This window comes from Drosophila virilis, chromosome X (genome assembly GCF_030788295.1).
Source record: "Drosophila virilis strain 15010-1051.87 chromosome X, Dvir_AGI_RSII-ME, whole genome shotgun sequence".
NCBI lineage: Eukaryota > Metazoa > Arthropoda > Insecta > Diptera > Drosophilidae > Drosophila > Drosophila virilis.
Window position 1 is genome coordinate 22,521,591 of NC_091543.1, and position 24,142 is coordinate 22,545,732.

Sequence of the window (24,142 nt, forward strand, 5' to 3'; positions counted from 1 at the left end):
AAAGTTCTTTCTAAAATGTAGGAATATTTTGTAAACAGAGATATTTCTTTAGAAGCAGAAAATGTTTGTTTTTAATATGAAAAACAAGACTTTTTTTCTGAATCTTTTCAATTTATGGGGATCCTCTAAAGCTTAGGGCAACATTTATTTGAGTGGAGTGAACGATTGTTAATTGTCAAGCAGTCATAACAGATAGATGCTCTCCAATCGTCTTCAATCTGCAATCTACAATCTACATATGCCAGTTGTCCTGAACTCATTCTGGCTCTAAACTGCGGTGCCATTGATGAGATCATACTGCTCCCTCGTCTGCGGCACGCCAGGACCACCGAAGAGACTCGCATGGGAGCGTCTGCGTTCGCGCTCAATTTCGTCCAGATCATAACCCTCGTTGACGGCAAAGCTGGCACGGCGTTGAGCGTCGTCGAAGGCGTAGGCGCGCTGGAATTTGGGCGGATGAGGTGCAGCGACACTACTCGATACCGGCACAGCAAGAGCGGGTGCGTATACCGGCTGCGGAAGTGGGTAGCCGGTGGCGTAATTGGATGGCGAGGAAGGTATGGCCGTTGGCCAGTGCACCGCCGGCTGCGGCTTGAGCTGTGACTCGTCGCATGGTCGTGGCAGGGTCAGCGTGGATAGATAGCGGTTCTGCTGATGCAGCTGCTGCTGGTGCTGGTGCATCAGCTGCGAGAAGCGCTGTTGGCTGGCGCTGTAGCTGCTCTGCAGTGAGCCCAGGCTATCCTGGCTGCCTGCCGGCTGACGCAGGAAGCAGCGCGGCAGCGTCCGGCTCTGGCCATGCTCTGACGCCAGGCGCTGCTGCATCGGCCAGGGCCAAGCATCCGATTGTGGTGTGTGCAGCGACAGATTTGAATTGAGTTTGCGCAATTGCTGCGTTTGCATCAACGGTGGCAGCATTGGATCAACACACATGGACACGCGGCGGGGAAGCACAAGCTGCGCTTGATCTGTTGAGCAAATGAAAATGTCTATTAATTACTTTGAAATATATTTTAAATATCTACTTTCTTAATAGAAAGAAACGCACTTGAGAAGCCCAGCTAACTAAAAATATCTCTCATTCTTCTTTGACCCTGCTGGTATTCCGAGCTCTTATTTGTAAAAATTGTATAACAAAACTAAATCGAGCTAATAAGCGGCAGGTCAGTGGTTCAACCACAGCTTAAATAAGTCAGAGGTTCTAGTCGGGAGCTCCCGACTAGGGGATACCCTGAACCCTCTTCTTCCAACATCAAATGCATATATACATATATTCTATTTTAGAAGCTATATGTCAAGTTTCGTGACTCGCTCTTATTATTTACCAAAATTGCCAAAAAAAAAAAACAGGATATCGATATCGATTTTTATCGATTGCTTGGAAACGGAGTAAATTATCGATTATCGGAAGCAAACTCGATCTGCGCAGGGACTAGGAGCACCTACATCTAAATTTCAAGTCTATATCTCTTATATGTTCTAAGATCCTTGCATTCATACAAACGGACGGACGGATGACAAGACCGACGGAAATGGCTAGATCGACTCGGCTATTGATGCTAATCAAGAATAAATATACTTTATGGGGTCGGAGATGCTTCCTTCTGCCTGTTACATACATTTGGATTTTGCACAAATCCAATATACCCTAATACCCATTTTTAATGGGTTCAGGGTATAATCATCGAAAAAGTTTCATATCTCCGCGCGGAGTTATGTCGTTTTGGAACGTCATATCTCCGCGCGGAGTTATGTCGTTTTGGAACGTCATATCTCCGCGCGGAGTTATGTCGTTTTGGAACGTCATATCTCCACGCGAAGCTATGTCGTTTTGGAACGTCATATCTCCACGCGGAGTTATGTCGTTTTGGAACGTCATATCTTCGCGCGAGGTTATGTCGTTTTGGAACGTCATATCTCCGCGCGGAGTTATGTCGTTTTGGAACGTCATATCTCCACGCGGAGTTATGTCGTTTCGGAACGTCATATCTTCGCGCGAAGTTATGTCGTTTTGGAACGTCAGATCTTCGTTATGTTATGTCGTTTTGGAGCGTCATATCTCCACGCGGAGTTATTTCGTTTTGGAACGTCATATCTCCACGCGGAGTAATGTCGTTTTGGAACGTCATATCTCCGCGCGGAGTTATGTCGTTTTGGAACGTCATATCTCCACGCGAAGCTATGTCGTTTTGGAACGTCATATCTCCACGCGGAGTTATGTCGTTTTGGAACGTCATATCTTCGCGCGAGGTTATGTCGTTTTGGAACGTCATATCTTCGCGCGGAGTTATGTCGTTTTGGAACGTCATATCTCCACGCGGAGTTATGTCGTTTTGGAACGTCATATCTCCACGCGGAGTTATGTCGTTTTGGAACGTCATATCTCCACGCGGAGTAATGTCGTTTTGGAACGTCATATCTCCGCGCGGAGTTATGTCGTTTTGGAACGTCATATCTCCACGCGAAGCTATGTCGTTTTGGAACGTCATATCTCCACGCGGAGTTATGTCGTTTTGGAACGTCATATCTCCGCGCGGAGCTATGTCGTTCTGGAACGTCATATCTTCGCGCGAAGTTATGTCGTTTTGGAACGTCATATCTCCACGCGGAGTTATTTCGTTTTGGAACGTCATATCTTCGCGCGGAGTTATTTCGTTTTGGAACGTCATATCTCCACGCGGAGTTATGTCGTTTTGGAACGTCATATCTCCGCGCCGAGTTATGTCGTTTTGGAACGTCATATCTCCACGCGGAGTTATGTCGTTTTGGAACGTCTTATCTTCGCGCGGAGTTATGTCGTTTTGGAACTTCATATCTCCACGCGGAGTTATGTCGTTTTGGAACGTCATATCTCTGCGCGGAGTTATGTCGTTTTGGAACGTCATATCTCCGCGCGGAGTTATGTCGTTTTGGAACGTCATATCTCCACGCGGAGTAATGTCGTTTCGGAACGTCATATCTCCACGCGGAGTTATGTCGTTTCGGAACGTCATATCTCCACGCGGAGTTATGTCGTTTTGGAACGTCATATCTTCGCGCGAGGTTATGTCGTTTTCGAACGTCATATCTCCGCGCCGAGTTATGTCGTTTTGGAACGTCATATCTCTGCGCGGAGTTATGTCGTTTTGGAACGTCATATCTTCGCGCGGAGTTATGTCGTTTTGGAACGTCATTTCTTTGCGCGAGGTTATGTCGTTTTGGAACGTCATATCTCCACGCGGTGTTATGTCGTTTTGGAACGTCATATCTCCACGCGGAGTTATGTCGTTTTGGAACGTCATATCTCCACGCGGAGTTATGTCGTTTTGGAACGTCATATCTCCACGCGGAGTTATGTCGTTTTGGAACGTCATATCTCCACGCGGAGTAATGTCGTTTTGGAACGTCATATCTCCACGTGGAGCTATGTCGTTTTGGAACGTCATATCTTTGCGCGAGGTTATGTCGTTTTGGAACGTCATATCTCCGCGCGGAGTTATGTCGTTTCGGAACGTCATATCTCCACGCGGAGTTATGTCGTTTTGGAACGTCATATCTTCGCGCGAAGTTATGTCGTTTTGGAACGTCAGATCTTCGTTATGTTATGTCGTTTTGGAACGTCATATCTCCACGCGGAGTTATTTCGTTTTGGAACGTCATATCTCTGCGCGGAGTTATGTCGTTTTGGAACGTCATATCTCCGCGCGGAGTTATGTCGTTCTGGAACGTCATATCTTCGCGCGAAGTTATGTCGTTTTGGAACGTCAGATCTTCGTTATGTTATGTCGTTTTGGAACGTCATATCTCCACGCGAAGTTATTTCGTTTTGGAACGTCATATCTTCGCGCGGAGTTATGTCGTTTTGGAACGTCATATCTCCGCGCCGAGTTATGTCGTTTTGGAACGTCATATCTCCACGCGGAGTTATGTCGTTTTGGAACGTCTTATCTTCGCGCGGAGTTATGTCGTTTTGGAACGTCATATCTCCACGCGGAGTTATGTCGTTTTGGAACGTCATATCTCTGCGCGGAGTTATGTCGTTTTGGAACGTCATATCTCCGCGCGGAGTTATGTCGTTTTGGAACGTCATATCTCCACGCGGAGTAATGTCGTTTCGGAACGTCATATCCCCACGCGGAGTTATGTCGTTTCGGAACGTCATATCTCCACGCGGAGTTATGTCGTTTTGGAACGTCCTATCTTCGCGCGAGGTTATGTCGTTTTGGAACGTCATATCTCCGCGCCGAGTTATGTCGTTTTGGAACGTCATATCTCTGCGCGGAGTTATGTCGTTTAGTAACGTCATATCTCCACGCGGAGTTATGTCGTTTTGGAACGTCATATCTCCGCGCGGAGTTATGTCGATTTGGAACGTCATATCTTCGCGCGGAGTTATGTCGTTTTGGAACGTCATATTTCCACGCGGAGTTATGTCGTTTTGGAACGTCATATCTCCGCGCGGAGTTATGTCGTTTTGGAACGTCATATCTCCACGCGGAGTTATGTCGTTTTGGAACGTCATATCTTCGCGCGGAGTTATGTCGTTTTGGAACGTCATATCTCCACGCGGAGTTATGTCGTTTTGGAACGTCATATCTCCACGCGGAGTTATGTCGTTTCGGAACGTCATATCTCCACGCGGAGTTATGTCGTTTCGGAACGTCATATCTCCACGCGGAGTTATGTCGTTTTGGAACGTCATATCTCCGCGCGGAGTTATGTCGTTTTGGAACGTCATATCTTCGCGCGGAGTTATGTCGTTTTGGAACGTCATATCTTCGCGCGGAGTTATGTCGTTTTGGAACGTCATATTTCCACGCGGAGTTATGTCGTTTTGGAACGTCATATCTCCGCGCGGAGTTATGTCGTTTTGGAACGTCATATCTCCACGCGGAGTTATGTCGTTTCGGAACGTCATATCTCCACGCGGAGTTATGTCGTTTCGGAACGTCAAATCTCCACGCGGAGTTATGTCGTTTTGGAACGTCCTATCTTCGCGCGAGGTTATGTCGTTTTGGAACGTCATATCTCCGCGCCGAGTTATGTCGTTTTGGAACGTCATATCTCTGCGCGGAGCTATGTCGTTTAGTAACGTCATATCTCCACGCGGAGTTATGTCGTTTTGGAACTTCATATCTCCGCGCGGAGTTATGTCGTTTTGGAACGTCATATCTTCGCGCGGAGTTATGTCGTTTTGGAACGTCATATCTTCGCGCGGAGTTATGTCGTTTTGGAACGTCATATTTCCACGCGGAGTTATGTCGTTTTGGAACGTCATATCTCCGCGCGGAGTTATGTCGTTTTGGAACGTCATATCTTCGCGCGGAGTTATGTCGTTTTGGAACGTCATATCTTCGCGCGGAGTTATGTCGTTTTGGAACGTCATATCTCCGCGCCGAGTTATGTCGTTTTGGAACGTCATATCTCTGCGCGGAGTTATATCGTTTAGTAACGTCATATCTCCACGCGGAGTTATGTCGTTTTGGAACGTCATATCTCCGCGCGGAGTTATGTCGTTTTGGAACGTCATATCTCCGCGCGGAGTTATGTCGTTTTGGAACGTCATATCTTCGCGCGGAGTTATGTCGTTTTGGAACGTCATATCTTCGCGCGGAGTTATGTCGTTTTGGAACGTCATATTTCCACGCGGAGTTATGTCGTTTTGGAACGTCATATCTCCGCGCGGAGTTATGTCGTTTTGGAACGTCATATCTCCACGCGGAGTTATGTCGTTTTGGAACGTCATATCTTCGCGCGGAGTTATGTCGTTTTGGAACGTCATATCTTCGCGCGGAGTTATGTCGTTTTGGAACGTCATATCTTCGCGCGAGGTTATGTCGTTTTGGAACGTCTTATCTTCGCGCGGAGTTATGCGGAGTTACGTCGATTTGGAACGTCATATCTCCCCGCGAGCTATTACCCGAGATATTATAAAAAAAATTATCGAAAAAGTTTCGATTTTCACAACGACCTCGATTTTGAAATAAAGCGTGATGTATTGCCTTGCCATTTTGTCGATTTGTGTTAAAATTTTTTATTGAGCAAACTCTAGCTCTTATTATTTTCCAAAATTGTCGAAAAAACAAGATATTTTTATCAATTGCTTGGAAACGGAGTAAGTTATCGAGTTTCGGAAACAAACTCGATCTGCACAGGCACTAGGAGCACCTACATCTAAGATTTCAAGTCTCTAGCTCTTATAGACCGACAGACAGATAGACGGACATGGCTAGATCGACTCGGCTATTGATGCTAATCAAGAATAAATATACTTTATGGGGTCGGAGTTGCTTCTTTCTGCCTGTTACATACATTTGGATTTTGCACAAATACAATATACCCGTATACCCATTTTTAATGGGTTCAGGCTATAAAAATATGATAATTTTGAAAAATTAACTTTACAAAAATAGTGAAAATTGGTCTTTTGTTTTTTTTTTTATGTGTGAACGTAGCCACCAACTTTGGGCAGGTTAAGGTTGGTTAATATGGCAACAGAAATTTGCCGATTTGAAGACTTTACCTATTGCATGCTTAGTGGTAAAACATAATATAATAGTTACATTTCTTTGGCACTTACCCCCGACGACATATAGATGATCTTCGTCCATGGTAGGACCGGAGCGAAACTGTCGAAATCCATGATCGTCGCCATCGTCATCGTCGTCATCATCGTTGTAGTTACTCTTATGGCTCTCCTCGTGGCTGCGCCGCAGCAGCTGTGGCTCCTGGGGCGGCGGCGCATCATCGGCATCCTCGCTGGGAATGTAGTAAATGTTCTTGGGCTTGCTGCGCATGCCGGCGCGCTTGCAGAACTCCTGGAACAGTTCGTCTTTGGTCTTGCGCAGGCCGCGCTTCAGGCCGCATAAGCGTGCTGTTTGCTCCTCCTCGTCATCATATGGAGTCTGGGTGTTGGTGGCCATGTTGCGTCGCTGCTTGCGCTGCGGCTGCGCCGAGGGTGGCGCAGCTGTCGTGTAAATGTCCGTCGTGGTCGAAACGGAGCGCGTCAGCGGAAACTCCTGCGGCAGATCGGCAAACGTTGCTGCTGGCGGCGGTGGTGCCGTTGCCGGCAAAGCTGGCTCCATGCACAGCTCATTTAGGGATTTGGCAAAACTGCGGGAATGCACATTGCACTTTGAAACCGCCGGCTTCTCGAAGTAGAAGCTGTAAGGCATGGTGGATCAATGGCATTAGCTGTTCTCCCCGTGGCAAATGAATCTGTCTGGCTGCCTACTTACCGACGCTCCAGATCGTTGTGAAGATAGAGATTCGAATTGGAGCCGTCACCATTTGGATGTTTGCGGCACGCGTAGCCGGCAGGAAGCGTTTGCGTCTGGCTGGGACCACGTCCCGCATCGTGCACCTGATGCAATCGTCCATTGCTCGACCGCAGCGCCATTTGGCGCGGCTGCTGCTGGAGGCCAGATCTCTGCTGTTGCTCCCGTTGGCCATGCAATGGCATCGCAGGTGTCTCCTGGGATGCAGCAGCTGCAGTGCCCGGCTGCTTATAGCGCTTATACGAATGGCTGAGGACATGCTCCGCTTGCCCCTCCTTGAACCTGGCTTGTATGTTGGCCACACTGAAGCACGGCAGACGCTGTTGAAAATCGACCAGTGTGAGTTACACAAAAATCTGAATAATGAATTAAGTATTACGAGAAGACAAATCGACTAATCTCTTTTCGATGACTCGCAGTAGTGATCAGGACGATGAGCTGATTCGACTGCGCTATGTACGTCTGCCTTTCTATCCGATCGTCATATACATATTCTTTTTATTAAACACAGAACGAATTCATCATTCGGCGTATTCAAATCGATTACAATTTTGAGCACAACCCAAACTAACAGAGAGCTTCCCCTATTTCTCCTAAAGTGAGATTCCAGGCCTTGAACCTTTGTGCAAGCATATTTGTATATTCCATAGTTAGGCCCTGAAAATTTCACATAGATCGGATACTAAACAGCGGCTTCGGGGCATCTTCTATTGCAACCTAACTTGCTACGATTTACTTCGAGCTATCTGTTAGCAATCGGCCGAAAATATAGTTTTTGCATCAACTAAATCAAAGAGCAAGAAGTTCTAAGGATTTTAAAACTATTCCAACTTCGGATACAATTTTTTTTTAAATATGTTAACTATTGCATTTACCTACTGCTAATCATTAGTATGACCTGTATTTTGGGTTCATAATGAAATAATTATGAAAAGATTGACAGGCGCCATAACTGCTGACCGAGCCAGTCAATCCTGGCACCCAACTATAGACTGCATCCAAGAAGTGCATGCAATTAATTTCGTTGCGGCTTTTGCCGCGCCGCTGTCAACCGGAAGTGGAGGTCGAAAGGAAATGTAATAGCCCATTTCCAAGTTCCGCCGCCAAGGAATACTTACGCTGTAATAGCTGAACTCTTGCAGATTAATGAAGAGGAAAATGTTGAGCACTCCGACAAACTCAGTGGCAATGAACCCAAAGACGAACAGGAAAAAACTCTGGCCGTAGGTCACCTTGATAAGCGCCGGCTGCAGCGTAGAACGTGGCCGCAGCTTGGAGCCGATCTCGGCCTTCAGTATGGATATATAGGCTATCAGTCCAATCAGCATGACCAAACCTTTGGGATAATAAAACAAAAGAATATTAATATATATTAAAAGTATAACCAGAGACAATTACCCGGCGTCGCTCGGGGCAAATGAATAATGCTAAACATGCAAGTGGCAACGAAAACATTTTTATCGAATATTTCTGCTGTAATTTGTAATGTAATTTGTTCTAAGTAAAGCTGAAGAAGAAAGCAACAATAGCTTTGCAATGTTAACTTACCGCTTACGATGAATAGTATTCCGGCACTGAAGTAGTACAGACTGTTCTGATGCGAGCACGTGGGTATCATGAAGATAATAAAGCTGATGAACAGCAGAATGCCGGCGGACAGAAAGATGGGGCAGGACTTAGTAACCGTGTCTAAGGAAGGTAAAAAGGACAAAAGTAATGAAAGACATAAGAATCAGCAAGAAGTGTGCTTCATAGGCACGAATTATATATACTTATATCAAGTTATGCATAAACATAAATATTAACAATTTAACATTCAAAAGTCATGTACTAGTGTATATATTAAAGAATCTATGTACTACTTATATATAACTTTGATATTTAGGTAGTCTGTAGTTCCTAAATGCTCTGAGATCAACGCGAATAACTGGTTAGATGGCTTTAATGCATATAAGAATAATATTAAAAATGCTGACTGCTGCCTGTTGCATGCCACAACAATAACTTTTGCCGCGCCCCTTTCAAACAAGCCCAATCAACGTGAACAGCATGAAAAAAGTCAAAGCTTTGGCAGGGCCGTTTGTGTTTTGCCCGCGGCACAGCTTTAAAATATAATATAAAAAGTAATAAGAAATAAATGTGAAAATGTCGAACGGTGTGAGAGAAAAGCATTTTGCTGTCTAATAGTTTTTTACACAGCAAAAAATTGTCACCCGCAGCGATTTTCAAATTAGTTCAAAGTTTGCTGTTCGCTGCGAATTGCTGTCGCGAATCAATGAAATATTTCAGATTGTTTTATTGAGCACAATATAATTGCAATCTCAAGGTAAAATAGAAAAGAAAAAAAAAAATACCTGAAATAATAATGAAAGCCAATTGAAAGTGAAAATTTCTCAAAATGTAATCAAATAATACAAATAAAAGCTATGCTGCTGCTGAACCGAAAGGCTTTGATATCGGAATGTACAACAAATCAATTGGTAACAACAATTTTATTGCTTCAACAATATTAAAATTAAATATTTATTTTATAAGCCCACAGTTAAAATGAATTTGTATGCCTGCCCATGTCAATAAAATATTTATTACACGAAATGTAAATTTTTACTTTACGCTTTAACTGTTTGCGAATCACAGCGTATTATTTTGCCATTTCCAACACTTTCCGATTTCTATACTCTAAGCCGGAAAACGGATAAAATGTGCGTAATGGGCCAGTGCATATGTGCATATACAGGCAGGATCAAAACTCTCTTTAGACTAGGCGAATTACTTATTTACATAATAATAATATTTTATTTTTATTCTCAGTCACTTTGTCAATGCTTTATTCAATAATAATTTAATATGATTATCGTTTTTGGAATACAAATTAAATGTCATTTTCATTAGCGTCACCAATGAACTGACAAATGCATTACAAAATCATTTAATTGCTTACTAATATAGAATATTATAGAATAGTTGATACCCATTACAAAGCGTTGTGTAATGAAGTTATGTAACAGATAGAAGCATGTATAAGAACTGAAGGAAGGCAAATATATCTAGCATGAAAAAAATTGTGTTTCAAGTGCTTTAGTCAATCTTGAAAATCTTAGCAGAGTACCCTTAGGATAAGGCCAATCTGATGCTAATTGTATCTCAAGTGTTTTTACCTCTTGTGATAAAATTGGTCACATTGACAACCAGCACGACATCTCTATATTCTAACATATATTTCGATAGTCGAGCTAATACCAACTAAAGCCATATAAAAGAAAAAATAATGTTATGAAACTTATCAAAGATGAACAAATGACTAATGAGAAGTTCTGTTCCTGTTTGTTATAGATAGATTATAATTTAAAAACGTCAGATATGATTGAGAATTATCTTGAGTACTTACAGGGTATGGCTGCCGTTGAGTCGTGCGGATCAGGTTGATAGCCTTCATTTGGGAAGTAATCAATTTTGACGCAGTTGAATGTCTCCACATCTAGACCTGCAAGCATACAAATACGCTTAGTTGCTCTCTTTCCAGACGGATCTAAGCAATACTTAAATTACCAGTAATAATAATTATAATAATGATAATAATAACAGTAATGATAATGATAATAATAAAAATAATACTAAACCTTGTTATAAACACATGTAGTTATTTGTATCATTCGCTATTCGATGAATATGCATAAGCGAAATATTTTTGCCAAGCTGCTTTTTGTGAGACGCGATACGCGAGCATATTTTGCAAATTTGAAATTGATATGAACTGACGAACGGACACAAAACTAATATTCACTTTGTTAACAGAAACAAAAACATAAATAATAAAAACATATATTTATACATAATTACATAGAGAAGTACACGGCATGCCATGGCAGCTATTGGATAAGTTTCGGATGGCAGCGCTGTCAACCAAATAAATCAGTTCAGTTGCCAGCGACTGGCGCTAATTGGGGGCAGATGTTCGGTTTATTTGTGTGCTTGATTGATTGACTGACTGACTAACTGACGGGATGATAGACTGCAGTGTTGCGGTATCTCTTTCTCTATATGTGTGTGGCTATGTGTGTGTGTGTGCGTGTGTGTGTTTGCATTTGTGTTTGTATTCATTTAGTTATTCCTTGTCACCTGATTAACGCGCAATGACAGTTAAAATCTTGCCTGGACCACAACTCGTATGCGCAATGTCATTGCGGCACGCGTTTGCTCTCATTTAAACCACGCACTTTCACTCACCTGGCAGCGTTGTGCACAGTATCCAGAGGCTAGATTTGGTATATTTTGTTACATAGGCGCCATCGTCCAGTGCATTAAAGTTGGCGGTGCCATTATAGTTGGCATTGGGCAGCTTCTCCTCGGTGAAAAGCCACTGGGGACCCGCCAGGGCGGCGATAACAATTGCCACCGAAATGCTGTAAAAGATGCCAAGTCTAAGTTGCAGTCTGTGCATGTTCCAAATGAAGGCGACACGCCTACCCCACACACACGCGCACACACACGCACACACAGCCATGACGTCCTGTAATATTAAATAGAAGAGCCAGCATGTGTGTGGGCGCGCGTGTGTGTGTGTGTGTGTGTGTGTGTGCGTGTGAGTTTTCATGTCTGAATGCTGATTAAAAATATCTGATATCTGTGTCGTTAGCAGCAACGAATGAAATGAACAAATGGGCATGCTAAATATGCCATACATGGCATAGCGTTCGAATACCGAAAATACTAATTCCCATTTTAACTTTTGCGCAAGTCTCGCTGAAATAATTAAAGCATACTTTTTAGGGCTGTTTTTACAGTCGAATAATTTAACAGCTAACCCAATCAGTTAAGTGTATTTTATCAATTCGGAATGAGTACGTTTATTCTAGTTTTATATAAAAATTTACAAAAACACAAGTTAATATTCAGGTGTAATTCTGAATTTCTAACTTCCAGTACTTGCACTTAACAATCTCATCGTTATTGACTTAAAGACGGAGAACCTTGAGGACTTTTAATTCCTCAAACAGAGCTTTTAGCCCGTAGTTGCTGGAACTGTTGCAATTAAACTGGTTACTAAAACTTCATAAATTTGCTTTGAAGGTCTTTATCTATTAACGGGCGGTAATTGCATTGGCTGGCGTGGATTGGGGTGGCAGGGACTTAAAATGCTTCCTTTTATCTTTTTGAGCACACAGAGCTGGCTTAAACGTGCGGTCGCTACTGTTTCATCGGAAATTTGCATGTCTTTACGTCTCTACGGCAAATTCTGTGTTCAGTCGATGCTAAAATTTCAAAAATTGCCAGCGAACAACATATGGTATATACGCGCAATTAATTTTACTTTTCATCGATATTGTCATTCTGAATATTTGATAGAACAATTAAGTGTGCTCTAGTCGGGAGAGTGTGACCGACTAGAAGATACCCTAAGCTGTCGCTACAAACATTCTAGCTGCCTGCTATATTTTGATATATTTTCTGACCAATCTCAAACTCCTTTGAGCATAATAACAAATTTATGTCACCTGTGTATCAATCCAGTTCGATCACCACGCCCTAACAGCTAATAGCCCCGTTTTACCGGACATAACTGAAATACCCCATGCATGCTGGGTATAAAGAAACCGCGACGCGAAGCACAAATGCCAAAGGAAGGTGAGCACAAAAAGTGAATGGGCTTTCAGCGACATCCCGGCTGATATGCAAATAAATGTCTCGCAAATTGTTGGCTTAAAAAAATGCGCACAAATATCATATTAAAAGGGGCGGGGGGGGAGGGGCTGGATCAGGGCTTGCCAGCAGAAAAAAATGTGTGACTAATAGAGCAATGCGAGCCAAAGAGCACTCATAAATGCATTTAAACGATACGAATGTGCGCGAATTGAACATATTTAATTTAATTAAATGAGAATTAACAAATAATTCTCAGTCAAGATATGTAAAATAATGACATACCATAATATTTGGCCTTCGAAACACATTTCCCTTTTCACACATTCAATAAAAACGTGTATTTATCATGTGATATTAAATCGTGACGCTTCAATCAGTCCAGCTTGAAGCCTTAGAAGTCTCTCGAGGAAAGTCGATGCCAGGCATTACTTATTCAGTAATACTCATATATATATATATATATATTTATGTATATATTGTATGTAAATATGTGTATATATATGCTTGGTCACATGCACGTAAGTATTGCCTTTTGACATTTGTCAACCAACTGGAGCATCGGCTCTTCACCTCACCTCACACACTCGCTGATGGCGGCAAGGAACGCGACGTGTATTTTGCACGTGCTCGACACAGCAACAACAACAGCAACAATAAACAGCAACAAGATTGAGGGACTAAACAGTATAGTAGACGGAAACAGGAGAGGCCAGGACACCGACAGACTGAGGGGGACAGCATCGAACAGAGCCAAAGCCGAAGCCGAAGCTGAAGCTGAAGCTGAAGCTGGAGCTGGAGCTGAAGGCGTCAGCTGCACTGTCAGTGGCGCAAAAGGAAAAGAGTCAGCCACAGGCATAGACATCGTAACATCTTGGGGCCCGGACTGCGTTCCTGCTCGTCGTCCTTGCCGCTGACAAATAATTGTGTTAGCGACACAAATCACTGCAAAGTGGGCTTAATTTGTTCGCAAACTATTTGCAGCGACTGTGGGCGCACTCGCCTTCATCATTTGCTTGAGCAGCGTCTACTCTTTGTACCCGAAACCTACCCTCATCTACCGTCGCTACATTTTACATTTCACATTTAGGAGCACAAATTTTTGTGCTTTAATTTCGAAAAGTTTGCAACTCAGCTCGGCTACACTCCTTCAACGCAATGACAATCTCAATTTGGATTTCGGTTTCTTCAGTTTGCACTCAAACAATTCTTGTCATATTTGCCATACTTTGGCAACCGCTTTATATGTATTCCAGTCCTATGTCTTTACGCTTGACAAAGCAAGGAATTTCGAGTTTACAAATCGAAAAATTTGTTTTTGAATTAAATAAGTGTTAAGCCAGAAATTAAACAGCCCTCAGAACAACTTTATTTCAATGTACTTCACAATGGAACAAAGCACAAATTCGCAGATTTTTTTTTACAAATGTGTGTAACTGTTTTTATACCCTGCTAGAGACTTGAAATTTTTGATGTAGGTGCTCCTAATGCCTGCGCAGATCGAGTTTGCTTTCGATAAAAAAAAAAAAAAACTTAAAACTCAACTCGGACTCCAAAAATCAGATGCCAATAGTATATATACACTTGACGTACAAGTGTTCGATTTGCATAAATTAGTCTAACTTCTGGCAATAATTTTAATAAGTTTTACAAAATCTGAAGTCTAAGCGAACAATTTATGAAATGAAAACATTACGAAGAGCTAAACTAAATTCATTTATTAGACAGGCGAGCTGGGATCTTTAATATATTAACATTATAAATTAAAAACAGTTTTGTTTCAGCTTATATTTTTTCCACATAATTAATTTACTCTTTGACTTGACGCTTTCAACAACAAAATTGTATTTAATTTATGATTTTACCAAATTAAATCTCCAACCTCGAGCCAGCTAAATAATGTTCAAAAATGGAAAGGTCGCCAAAATCAAATAAAAAAAAAAAAAATTGATATTTATAAATGTTTACATTAAGAATTAAAGACAAGTAATAAACTCTAGGCTGGGTCTGCCGTGCAATTAAATGGAATATGTTTTTTATTTATATTTCTGCTGATTTATGCCATCTGCGGGCCACAACTTTAATATAGCCTCTGTTTGAGACCATTTGCAATAGGTATATTATTATTTAGTTAATTTTGGAAGTTATCCGCATTATTGTACGCATTGTTGAAATTTCTACGCACTTCGGGAAGGTGTTAAGTCGGGTAGTAATTAGTGAGGCACAACAAAATATGTGTGCATGCCATTTGTTACTTCATTATTATTTTTTTTTATGCAGTTGTCAGAGCAATAAAAGTCAAATTCCGTGGCACTTACCTAGCCGCAACAGGTGTCAATAGCCATAGAAAAGTGCCACTGGCGTTGGCATTAACCATGTTCCCGAGTCCGCTCTGGACATCCAAGTTGGCGCCGCCAGCGCCAGTTGTCGGTCTCCGCTGCTGCTGTTGCTCGGCAGCTTTGTAGGTGCTCAGCGAAGACACCTGTCGCTGTCGCTGCTGTTGCTGCTGTTGCTGTCGTCTCTCATTATTGTTGCTGCCGTAGCTGATGTTGTTGGGGTTCAGATTGTTTAGCTGCAAGTCGCTAAAGCTGCCCGCCAGCGATGTAAAGCCAGTTGCTGGAATGCTGCCGGAAATGGTGTTGATGACGCCAGTCTGCAGATGTTGCTGCTGTTTTTGTTGCTGCTGCTGCTGCTGCTGTGTACGTCGCTGCTGTCCGCCGCGTGGCAGCGTTGCGTATGGCGATTGCTGTGGCTGCACGGATTGATGGGTCTGCTCAATGGATGCGCTGGTGGTTAACTGATGCTTAGCCAGATGCTGTTGTGGTTGTGGTTCCATCTGTGCTGTTTGCTGCTGTTGCAGTTGCTGTTGCTCGTAGCTGTTGCTCTTGCCCAAATGAATGTTGTTGCTGCCACCCTGTAGTTGTTGTTGTTGCTGCTGCTGCTGCTGCTGGGATCTTTAATATATTAACATTATAAATTAAAAACAGTTTTGTTTCAGCTTATATTTTTTCCACATAATTAATTTACTCTTTGACTTGACGCTTTCAACAACAAAATTGTATTTAATTTATGATTTTACCAAATTAAATCTCCAACCTCGAGCCAGCTAAATAATGTTCAAAAATGGAAAGGTCGCCAAAATCAAATAAAAAAAAAAAAAATTGATATTTATAAATGTTTACATTAAGAATTAAAGACAAGTAATAAACTCTAGGCTGGGTCTGCCGTGCAATTAAATGGAATATGTTTTTTATTTATATTTCTGCTGATTTATGCCATCTGCGGGCCACAACTTTAATATAGCCTCTGTTTGAGACCATTTGCAATAGGTATATTATTATTTAGTTAATTTTGGAAGTTATCCGCATTATTGTACGCATTGTTGAAATTTCTACGCACTTCGGGAAGGTGTTAAGTCGGGTAGTAATTAGTGAGGCACAACAAAATATGTGTGCATGCCATTTGTTACTTCATTATTATTTTTTTTTATGCAGTTGTCAGAGCAATAAAAGTCAAATTCCGTGGCACTTACCTAGCCGCAACAGGTGTCAATAGCCATAGAAAAGTGCCACTGGCGTTGGCATTAACCATGTTCCCGAGTCCGCTCTGGACATCCAAGTTGGCGCCGCCAGCGCCAGTTGTCGGTCTCCGCTGCTGCTGTTGCTCGGCAGCTTTGTAGGTGCTCAGCGAAGACACCTGTCGCTGTCGCTGCTGTTGCTGCTGTTGCTGTCGTCTCTCATTATTGTTGCTGCCGTAGCTGATGTTGTTGGGGTTCAGATTGTTTAGCTGCAAGTCGCTAAAGCTGCCCGCCAGCGATGTAAAGCCAGTTGCTGGAATGCTGCCGGAAATGGTGTTGATGACGCCAGTCTGCAGATGTTGCTGCTGTTTTTGTTGCTGCTGCTGCTGCTGCTGTGTACGTCGCTGCTGTCCGCCGCGTGGCAGCGTTGCGTATGGCGATTGCTGTGGCTGCACGGATTGATGGGTCTGCTCAATGGATGCGCTGGTGGTTAACTGATGCTTAGCCAGATGCTGTTGTGGTTGTGGTTCCATCTGTGCTGTTTGCTGCTGTTGCAGTTGCTGTTGCTCGTAGCTGTTGCTCTTGCCCAAATGAATGTTGTTGCTGCCACCCTGTAGTTGTTGTTGTTGCTGCTGCTGCTGCTGCTTGCTATTGTTGCGAGGCGTGGCAGTTACGCCCATGCTGTTTATACTGTGCGAGGAGGCCACTCGGAACACATTGGGCACTGCTGGATGATCACGCATTTTGTGCAGCTTTCCGGACCCTGTTGCAGCTGCGTTTTATTTCAGTTCTGAATTAAATTTGAGCACTCAAAAAAAAGGAAAAAAACTTATATGCAGCAAAAACGAGCACAAGAACAAAAATGTAGCTACTTTAATTGTGAATTAAAAATGCGCGCCAAAAACAAAAGCACTAACTTTCAAGCGAACTGCTGTCGGTCTGTTGCCGTCAACGTGCGACGCGCTCAAGAACTTCTCAATGACTAAACATGGAGCCAAACAGCATGCCACTAACTGTGGCAGCAGCAGCACCAGCATCAGCCAGGACTCGGTTAAGGGCACACGAATAACAGCCGAGCCTTGTTGGCTGGCCAGACGAGACGGCAAACGGCGCTGGCGCTGGCGACGGGCTCATGTTGCTGCCGTCGCTTGTACGCAACTCAAAAGCGATTATAAAACACACCAGCAGCAGCAGCAGCAGCAATAACAACAACCAGCAGACGTTTGCAACTTCCGTTGTTAGCTGAAAGTGACTTCCGGACGCTTTGGGATCTATTTATAAACACATATATATGCCCTTCTCTCTGTATATGTGTATATGTGTGTGGGCCTGCAAGTGCAACAAAAGTGCTACGCACAACAATCGTTGTTGTTGTTGTTACACTTTGCTGCAAATCTATGCATTTACAGCTGCCTCTTTTGCACTTGCTGCGGCCCGTTCATTTAATTGAATTCCCAAATGTGATTGAGAGAGTCTATGCGATGATTGTGCCACATTTTAAGGCACTGCGAATGCCCAAAAACTCCGAAACCCACACACACACACAGAGAGTGAGAGAGAGAGAGATATATGCATGTGCATGTACATGCCACATAGGTGCACAGTTAAGTGCACTAAGGTTGGGCGCCGCTTCCCTTGCTGACCCCGCCATTAAGTGAAAGTGTGGAATTGTTGAGCAACTGCTGGCAGCAGTTTATAGTAGCAGCCGTTAGAATAGCACAGCAATTTGACATGGCTCCTACAGCCGGAAAGGAAAGAAAGCCAACTCTCTCCACAGACGGATTGATTAGTCTGTGTGCGTGTTCTTGTTCTTGTGCGTGTTTCTGTAAAGTTGGCCAAAGTGGATTTGATGACAATGGGAATTTCGACCAAAAGTGCTTTTAAAAATCCACTTTGCCCTCTTGAGCATACAAAGTCAGCAATACGCAAACTAATTGAGTGCCAAGCCAATTGCCAGCCAGTAAGAACCACAGAAAGTTTCAATACATACTCTTGGCCCATTAATCTGCAATAACCGATAGCACGTGACTGGAACATGCCCAACGCCCAGGTCTCAAGAGCTCCAACGTCCGTCAAAACTGAGCTTGTTAAGGACTCTTGATGCATTCTATGATATCAAAAGTGTAGAGCTAGCAGATACACTATGTACCCTACCAAAACACTCTATAAAAAAATAAAAATTGTTGGAATTATATTTTCATAGGCAAGGAGACGAGCTCCTAATGCAGACTTGCATGTATGAAAAAACCTTAAGAAGAAATGGTCTGATGGAGTATTTCTCAACTCGTACAGGATCAAAGGTCGCTGTGCTTGTTGCTGCAAGAAATGGAATGTTGCCGGTCGTCCCAAGTTGAAGTCCGATAAGGTTGCTCAAACGCAGTGGAGAATGAATCAAAATTGGTATTCACAATAACTTTGTTTTTAGTTGTTTCTGCTGATTTTCAATCAACATTTGCTTCATCTACCCAGGCAAACTTCAATCTTTCCCACACTATGATGCGTTCTTGACTAACTTCGGAGTGTATTGTCCGATCTTTGGGATATTTTCAATGCATGCATATGGTAAGGTGCTTGGCTGGAGCGGCCACGCAATAAGTAAAATACTTTGGACAATGGTTAATTTATTTAGCTTAAACTAGCTGCGAAATAAACTTGAGGCTGGACAAGAATATGTGTACCTAAGGGCTTTGGAGTTGACTCCTTCTGCCTGCTGCACACGTTTCCAGAAATTCATGCAGCGGGCAGCAGAAAAAAAGTATTGGTTTTCAGTGTATTTAGCCAGCTTTACAGTGACCTTTGCAATTTTCATAGAAAAATATACAACGCACATTAATCGGTTATCTTCTGCGAATTTATGACCGGCGTCAAAGTCACTTGTAAACAAGTTCGCAGTAAACAAGCTTCCGTTAAAAAGAAAATAAATAAGCAGAGGGAAACGTGAAATTTACAACATGATAAGTTCAGCTATATGGCCAGAGTTCTTTGACAAGGTTTGCAGCTTGCTGTCAGCTGCCAGAGACGAGTTCTAAGTACCCAACTATGCAACTACATCAGAGTATTAGATTAAATGGGCCAACCGGGCCTCAAAACTAAGCCCACACACAAACGGCTTCACAGTTTTGAGCAAGTGCACAAAACTGACGACATGACAGACGACAGCAGCAGCAGCAGCAGCAGACAGTCTCGGCGAATGTTAAACAGTTGCAAGGCTCAAAAATAAAGTAAGTAAGCGTGGTCTAGTCGGGCGTGCACGACCAGCAGATATCCTGCACGAGGCGCCTTTTAATCTAAGCCAAATATAATTTTATAGAGAATGGAATTATTTTGTGTTCCTAACCTTATTGGAAAATCGATTTTAAAGCAAACAATATAGATCTTTTAGCATCTGCGATTGATTAGCTTATATACATGCTATTGGATTAACTGGGCTGTTGAGGTTGAGCCGGGATATATATATTTTATGTACTCGGGTTAGTCTCATTCCGCCTGTTACATACAGCCCCTCCCTCCCTTACCCACTTTCAGTGGAACAGGGTATAAACAGAAACAAATAAAAATGTTAACGAAAGCAGGTAAGGGAATATTAAATGAGAAAAGTCTGCACAGATACCCTGTAAGCCACCAGTTACTGTGGTGTGTTCTTATGTCCGACGCATTTTCATTAAAATTATAATTATTATTATTATTAACATAAGTATTGTTATTGCATTGAATTGGATTATTGCATTCAAGAGGAAGCTTACAGCAATACACAACGAAAGGCTGCTCTAGTCAAGAGTGCCCGACTAGCAGTTACCCTGCACTGGGACTACGCTTCTTCTTCGTTTTTCAGAGCATGTGTAAAACAGTTTAAATGATGTAAAAATTATCCGAAAACACTTTAAGGTAATTTTGAAAAATGTCATGTAAATTCAAACGGAAAAACAAAGAATGTTATTTTCGACATTATCAAGCAGGACTGCATCGTGCTTTAGCAAATCTTTCTGATGCATTTTTGTGCGTGTTTGAAAGAGTTAATTTCATCGTCGAGCGTACACAAATAACCAAAAAGTGGGCGGACTGCTGAAAAGAAATATTCGAAAATGGGTTAGTCTCAGTAAGTTCTATAAATTTAGAATTTCAAGAATAGTTGTGCATAAATGAAAATGAGTTATTTTCATGCTTGTACGCTGCAGAGAATTTTCTTAAAATAGCTGATTTAGTTGCTTGAAGCTGTACAGAAACTAATATCTTAGAATATTGGGCATGTTTTTACCATAAAACTGCACACAACGTACGCACATACATGCTCACATGCTATTGGCTTTGAATAATTGCATATTCTGGGCTTTACCAGAAAACGATGGCGGCCTCTTCATACGAAATGCATACTCACATTATGAATGCTGATACTTAATATGCTGCTTGCCAAATTTCCAATTAAATTAACAACCGCTTCTCCTGGTAAACTATATTTACCCGACTTGCGTGGCTTGGATGTAGTTGTGTTTTAGCCGAAGGCTAACTCAGCTGCACGTATGTATATGCACTTGTATAGGGTTTCCTTTGTTGTGTTTTGTCTGAATTTTGGCTCTTGACTAAACATTATGATTTTCTCAATATTGCCTTTATGGAGAGCAATAGCTCAGCATGTCTGCTGAACATCATACAAATTCCACACTTATTTATGATGTGTTCTTAGAGATAATTGAAGCATGATTTAATAATTAATATATAAAATGACACATGGCTACAAATCGGTTTTTAAATGCAACACTTGCAACAGCAGCATGTGTGTTGTCATGCAAATCTCGCTCTATGTGTGCGTGTGTGTGTGTGTGTGTGTGTGTGTGTGTGTGTGTGCTAGGTGTGCAATCAATTCTGTAAAATGTACTTTTGACACTTTGGCAACTTCAATTAAAATGTTTTGTTGAAGTACATTAATATTGATTAAATGCGACTGGCCAAAGCCAATGAACGCTGCTGCAGATAGCACGCTGACACACATACCAAAACACACACACACACACACACACACACACACGCACATGCACATACACGAGCGGGATTTGCATGACAACACACATGTTGCTTGATTAGCGCCTTTGTCGTATCTGTGCATGTGTGTGTGTGTGTGAGTGTGTGTGTGTGAGAGTGTAAATTGATGAGCAATTAAGGTTATTGACCAAAGCGTTGTTTGGAGCAGGCAGCAGGCAGCAGGCAGCTGGCAGCTGGCAGTAGGCGGTAAGCGATAGGCGGGGCAATACACCCGTTACACACGTTCAATGGGTTCACGTGGCACGCTTCAATGCCTCCTCGACTGACCCACTCAGGGCGCGAGGCAGCGAAGCGATAACATTACGACGTCCAGACACATCAGAATCCACAACTACAGCCACACACTCAACAGTACACTGTTAATCCACAAGCCCGTCAACAACAACAGCATACCCCGTCAGCCTCGACCATAAAACGGACTACATCAGCGATATTAAATTCGTGGTGCACCTGCGCAACTGCAGCGGCAAAGCCGAAGCGGAAACGGAAGCAATTGATTGGTTGACTGCATGACAGACTGTCTGACTGACTGACTGACTGACTGACTGTCTGTCGTACCCAACCGCAGTGGGTTTATTAACGTTAACTGATTTAAGGCTCTGCTAACCGACGACTAACCCAAATTCCAAAGCTGACATTCCATGGCCAATTTGCATGTTGCAGCGCGCGCTTCTCTTTTAAGTGGAGCGGAAGCCAAATCGTAGCAAATTTATACAACAACAACAACAACAACAACCATGCGACAAGTTTATTGCAATTCATTTACATTGGCCACATTTGAGTTCTGCTTAGCAAATGAACAAATTAAAGCAAAATAATTGCAAGCAAATTGAATTAAAGCAAAACCACACACACACACTCTACCACCCAATTAGAGAACCACTTAGAACTGCACTAATTATGTATTGAAAATAATTATTATTTGAAGTTTGCACTCATGTATTTGCCAAGTAAATTATAATTATATATGCCGTACATTTTAACATTCACACCGTCAGCCGTCAGGGCTATAACATTCGAATCTTGACCACAAAATGAGCCGAAAGGAAAAATCAAAAAAATTCTACATCCGGACCATGTCGCAGCTGTTACAGCTGCATTTTGTGCTCTACCCATTGAAACTGGACAAGGGGCATATTTGTTTTGTTACAGACTAATTAAGGAGCAGCTACAATTTCAAGTCTCTAGAGCTTTTAGGCTCTACGACAGAGGGACTTGGCTCCGTCTTCAAAACACTAATTCAGAAAGTATAGTATACTTAATGGGGCGCCAGATGTCTTCTCTGTTGCGTGACTAAGGTAAAAATGAAATAAGTAAGTCTGCTCTAGACGGCAGTAGATGACGTTATAAACTCTGCGCTCTTCTCCTTTTATAATAATTATGTATTGACACGAAACATCTTCGATCCAAAAAGTATCGTTGGGATATTAAAATGCCTATTAACAGGCTTTCTTCTTAACCCAACCCGAGCTTCTCATCTCATATAACTTCGGTGTTTAATGCTCGATATTAATGAAATTTTTACAAAATACATATGGCATCGAAATTTGAATAAATACGAATGCCCAAGAAAAACTTCTGGAAATGTACTCATCAACTTTGCGTAGAACTGGAGAGGATCTTAGAAAAGTGAAAGAACCTTATATGAAAATCGATTTTCGATGATTTGGCTCAAACTTGAATTAGCTACTTTTGGAAAACCCAGCGAAAAATCATCTCTTATTGTCTCTGAGCCAGATGGCTCGATCGACGACTCATGAAGTTCATTCATTTCAGGTTAAAAGCAGATTTTACAAAAAGTGTTCGCTTTCAAAATGTACGCTAGCAAATAGAGTATGCTCGAACATGACTTACCCTGTAGTTAGGTTTATGGCGCCCTCGCGTCCTAACCTTGTCAAATTTAAATATTGGGTTGTAATCTGCTTAATTTGCAGCTCTTTCGTGTCTTAATGGTTTTTAAAAATGTATGATAGCAGCGCACACGAATTGAATAGTAGCTATCGTGTGGCTTTAAGCTGTGTTCTCTTTTGCGATTGGACTTATTATTGGCGCTAAAAAAGGAACGAAAAGCATCTGTATTAATCCAGCAAAGTCGTTTCTGACCAATCAAGAAGCTGGAGCTACGAGCTGTGACTCATATTTTGTGGCATACAACTGAAACAAATGAGGTTGATTTATTGGCATTTCGCTTTTCCACAACCCTATCAATCGGACTTGATTTCTTTTGTTTTTGTCCTTTTTATGCTTGGCCACAACAATATGCATAACCACAATGCACTGCAGATTGGGACAGGGTGGTGCGGCAAGGGGAATAGGAGGCAGAGCAACCAACAGCAAAACAACCAGTGCCACCAGGCGATTTAAGAGATTTAAGAGAAAAGTCATAAGCACAAAAAGAATCATAATAATACTTATATTCCTACTCATACTCATACTCATACTCATACTCATACTCATACTCATACTAATACTAATACTAATACTAATACTAATACTAATACTAATACTAATACTAATACTAATACTAATACTAATACTAATACTCATACTCATACTCATACTCATACTCATACTCATACTCATACTCATCCTCATCCTCATACTCATACTCATACTCATGCTCATGCTCATGCTCATGCTCATACTCATCCTCATCCTCATACTCATACTCATACTCATACTCATACTCATACTC

General features: G+C 42.2%; 1 protein-coding gene across 1 annotated transcript; it reads right to left on the reverse strand.

Annotated features, from left to right (window-relative positions):
• Window positions 1-26: 26 nt before the first annotated feature.
• On the reverse strand, window positions 27-17,390 carry stg1 (stargazin-like protein). Its single transcript, XM_032440102.2, has 9 exons — window positions 16,426-17,390; window positions 15,212-15,847; window positions 11,481-11,656; window positions 10,642-10,737; window positions 8,802-8,942; window positions 8,372-8,589; window positions 7,215-7,573; window positions 6,557-7,140; window positions 27-965 (listed from the first exon to the last, which is right to left on the reverse strand). The coding sequence occupies exons 1-9, from the start codon at window positions 17,151-17,153 to the stop codon at window positions 268-270; spliced, it is 3,636 nt and encodes a 1,211-aa protein (XP_032295993.2). The 5' UTR covers window positions 17,154-17,390; the 3' UTR covers window positions 27-267.
• Between the last annotated feature and the right edge of the window lie 6,752 nt (window positions 17,391-24,142).